Source organism: Theropithecus gelada, chromosome 14 (genome assembly GCF_003255815.1).
Source record: "Theropithecus gelada isolate Dixy chromosome 14, Tgel_1.0, whole genome shotgun sequence".
In the NCBI taxonomy this organism is placed as follows: Eukaryota; Metazoa; Chordata; class Mammalia; order Primates; family Cercopithecidae; genus Theropithecus; species Theropithecus gelada.
In genome coordinates this window covers 62208030-62212410 of record NC_037682.1, presented here as the reverse complement: position 1 = coordinate 62212410, position 4381 = coordinate 62208030, and the positions used below count along the sequence as shown (strand labels likewise).

The 4381-nt window shown below is 35.5% G+C and overlaps 1 protein-coding gene across 1 annotated transcript; it reads right to left on the bottom strand.

The window, feature by feature from the left end:
* Window positions 1–409: 409 nt before the first annotated feature.
* Window positions 410–1354, bottom strand: LOC112605645 (olfactory receptor 52K1-like). Its single transcript, XM_025355309.1, has one exon. It carries the CDS (start codon window positions 1352–1354, stop codon window positions 410–412), a length of 945 nt encoding a protein of 314 aa, XP_025211094.1.
* Window positions 1355–4381: the final 3027 nt, after the last annotated feature.

The window sequence follows — 4381 nt, the reverse complement described above, 5'->3', positions numbered from 1 at the left end:
TGAGGTCAGGAGATCGAGACCATCCCGGCTAACACGGTAAAACCCCGTCTCTACTAAAGAATACAAAAAATTAGCCGGGCGTAGAGGCGAGCGCCTATAGTCCCAGCTACTTGGGACACTGAGGCAGGAGAATGGCGTGAACCCAGGAGGCAGAGGTTGCAGTGAGCAGAGATTGCGCCATTGCACTCCAGCCCGGGGAACAGAGCTAGACTCCGTCTCAAAAAAAAAAAAAAAAAAAAAAAGACCCTGTCTCAGTTATATAATCACCTTAACTGACTAAGTTTTTCCCTTGCCTTGGTTATTCCTTTCCCATGAAGCCCCAAACCTGGCAGGAATTATCTCTACCTTCAACCTAACTTGACTTCCAGCTTAACATCACCAAGTGTCCTGTCCACCAAAGGTATACATTTTAGTCTCCATAACAGTGAAGGATCCGCAGTACCCACTCCCGCATTTGTTTGGTCCTGGCCCCATAAATCAAGGGGTTAACCATGGGAGGCACCAGGAAGTAAAGATTGTCAATGATGATCTGCATATGGGGAGCCATATGGTAGCCTAAAATCTGGGCCAGAACCGAGAAGACAACAGGAGAATAAAAGAGACTAATGACACAAAGATGACAGCCACATGTACTGAGAGCTTTGCCCCGTGCATCCCAAGATGGTATCTGAAAGACAGCATGAAGGATTAGTCCATATGACAGAATGATAAAAAACAGATCAAATCCCACAGATGCTACAATAACCATGAGTCCATAGACAACGTGGTCAGAGATATCTTCACAGGCTATCTGCACCACAGCCATATATGCACAGTAGGAGTAAGTGATTATGGGGGTTTGGAAGCTTTGCAGTCTTTTTGCCAGAATGGGGGCTGGGGTCAGCACTGCCACTGCCCTTGCCAGGATAGCCAGTGCCATCTTCACAAGCATGTTGTTACCAAGGATGGTTGTATATCTTAGAGGGTACCAGATAGCCGCAAATCTGTCAAAAGCCATGGCTAGGAGAATCCCAGACTCCATGACATAGAAGGAAGGAATGAAAAACATCTGTGTGAGGCAACCATTGAAACTGATTTCCTTGGCATTCATCCAGAAGGTAGCCAGCATATGGGGCACTGTGACACTGACAAGGCACAAGTTAACAATTGACAGCATGGCCAGGAGAAGAAACATGGGCTCATGAAGACTCTTCTCTATCCAGGTGATACATAAGATGGTGACATTGCCAATGACTGTAATGAGACACACCAAGAAAAAAGGCACAGAGAACCAGCCATGGAAAGATTCAAGGCCAGGAATTCCAGCCAGGATAAATATCGAGGGCTGAGGAATGGAATTGTTGCAAGAGGACATCCCTAACCTGAGCTCCTCAACGTCTGATTCCTAGGGAAAAACAAACAAACAAGGAATGTTTTGGAATCATTGATCATTTGCACCTATAAAATGATGGTCCTTACAGTAGTTTATGGTGGTGAAACTCAAGATTATTTTGTGTAAACTAATGATCAAACGAATGTTTCAGCTACTTGGGATGGAGAGAGGAATGATCCTTGGCTATGTCTTCTGCAAAAAGGACATGCAGTCTCAGATTTTCAATAAGGATATATCAACTCAAGTTTTTTAGATTCTCCTGTAGCTATGATTCTATTTAACATTCAAGTTTCACAATTCTCTAGGAATTTTTTCTAGGTATCAGTCCACTGCAGGACAATGTTTTCAACATTACAGACAGGGAGTAAGGACATGAACAAGCTAGAAAGCATAGTTTTCACTCAAGACAAGAAAGCTAAATTTAATCCTACCAAGTTTTATCATACCCAATTAATTGTCCCCAGTTTCTGGGATTGGAGTTAGTGCTTTGGTATTCATCCTGGAACATTTAGTTACAAATTGTTGATTTTGACAAAGGAAACCTAGAAAGTCTGCTGATCTTATGCCTAGGAAGCATGAGGGTAATCTGGAGGAATAACAGATGTTTCGGATGACAAATGTGGAATTCAAAATCACCTCAATAGATAATAACTTAGTTAATACTAAGTTTCCAGATATCTGAAACCTCAATAAAGCCAGGTTTGAGAGTGGGTATAGATAAAGTTAATTAATAGTTTTCTTTACATATTTGTATCTGTGTGTTTTTATAAGGGGAGTATAGTTTGGGGGTTAATGGTAACACAGTTTTCTATAGAAATAAGAATTTATTGTATTTGTTAAATATTTTAACTTATGTAACTATTCTAAATAGATACACATATTTACAAATTATTTGTAAAATAAATTAACCAAATTATGGTTTTCATAGATCAAAGAGTATACTCGCCATATTAAAAGTTGAAACCAAATATATGATAAATACAAAAATATGTCTATAGAAATAAGACATTTTGTTGATAATATGATTATAATTAAATTTCACTGTTAAGTTTTAGATTTCAGATTTTGTTAGAAACATTCCAACTCTATAAACAACAATAACAGAAAAAAAAATTCCAATAAAAACTTAAAGAATAAAAAAGTGTACCACAAAGTTGCTTCAGAAATAAAAGTATAGAAATGTTAATATTGTGTTGACTATTTTGCTTTAGTTAATGAACTTGAATTATTAGTGTTTTTATTTATGTCTGTATCAATTGAATTCCAAATTCTAATTTAGTATATTCATAATTTTTAATGCCATTTCATCATTTTTAAGTTTCTTCTAACTAATTATATATTTTTATTTTGGCCATAGTGTTACCCTTTAAAACAAAATTTAAGATGCTTAAGGTTAGATTATATAAACTTTGAGTGGAGCTTTTTAAAATTAATTTACTCTAAATTTGTAAGATCCTCAAATAGGGTAGCATATTTTTAAAAACACTACTGAGCATTTCATCATCAATTTAGTTATTCAATATAAGTTTTAATATGCCAACTCCATTTGGTAAAAGGCACACCATAGCTTAATGATAGGTCTCCTGGAAGGTAACTTGCTGTAGTGAAAATACCAAGGTATTTGAGATAATACATGTCTGGGATAGAATCTCAGCCCTGCCACTTATTCTATGTGATTTGACTAAGTTATTTAATGCTTTCAGACTCATTTTTTAAAATCTCAACAAAATGGGATGAGGCATATATTGCAAAGTTGGTAGTGAAGATTAAGTCTGTCATTAAATTCTAATATTGTATAAATACATATATATTCATAGCATAATTCTTTGAATGTTTTATTGCCCTAGAAATGCATTTTTTTTTTTACTTTTCTATGAAGTACAAAGTTAAAAGAAATGTGGAAAAAATAATTTCCATTTTGTTTTGTTTGGTTTTTAGAAAGAACTTTGACTAGGAAAGTGGATAGTCTTAAACTGATATCATAAGAAGAAATATTTGACGATTCTGGTCATTTTGTCTTCAAATATTTTTAGATTCTTTATGTGTTAAAGGGAAAACAATTATATATATGTGTGTGTGTGTGTATGTGTATGTGTGTGTGTGTGTGTGTGTGTGTATATATATATATATATATATATATATCACCAGAGGTAGATATCTGGCCAAATAAAAGGTGTTAAAAAGTAAAATAATAAATGAATAAATATATACATTTTAGTTTAATAATAAAGTACAGGATTCTATCACAAACATAGGATTTTACAAAAACAAACAGAAAGCCTTTCTTGTAAAACCAGAAGCTCATCATCAGTGGAGTTTTCAAGTAGAAACTAATGATCATTTATCAGGAATACTATGGATAAAAAGTATCTGGTAGTAGTAATTGGATAACATTGGAACTTTGAAAGCAAAAAGGCAAGTTTTGGTCTGAATGATCAGAAGCAATTGCCAGCAATAACCGTATCAATATTAACTGAAAGTAAAGGCAACATTAGGTAAAAATTCAAAAGATATTTATAATTTTCTAAATAATGTTATTAGTCATTCTAAGCACTGCAGAAACTAACCATGGTCTTACAAGGGTTAGCGATTGTGGCATTTTGGTTGAGAAGATTTGAAAAGACTTTTCCTATATGACTTTTTGCACTTCAGAGTTTTCTAACATTTGCCCCACCCTCTGTTGTCCCTTTTCCTGGAGTAATACCTGTAGATAGTTGTGAGTCTGATCACAATGACTCAAAGACTAACAAAATCCACTTGAAGTATGAGGAAGATCTGTGGATCTCCAGGATAAGATGAAGGTGTGTGGGCTTGAGGCAGATATATGTTGGTTTTCCCTGGCTGTCCTTCATCCCTAGTGGCCTTTTACTTAACCAACGTGTTTTTCATAGCTTGGATATTCGGGGAACAAATCCCATAGTAAATCATTGAGGATAGCACATATGGATAACAGCAAATGTTCAGAAGCGCTGTAGAACTGTTAGTGTATTGTAGGAGGTACGCTGATTT

What these genes read in the sequence shown, in the direction of transcription:
- LOC112605645 (XM_025355309.1), bottom strand. Translation starts at nt 1,354, where the DNA reads ATGTCCTCTTGCAACAATTCCATTCCTCAGCCCTCGATATTTATCCTG.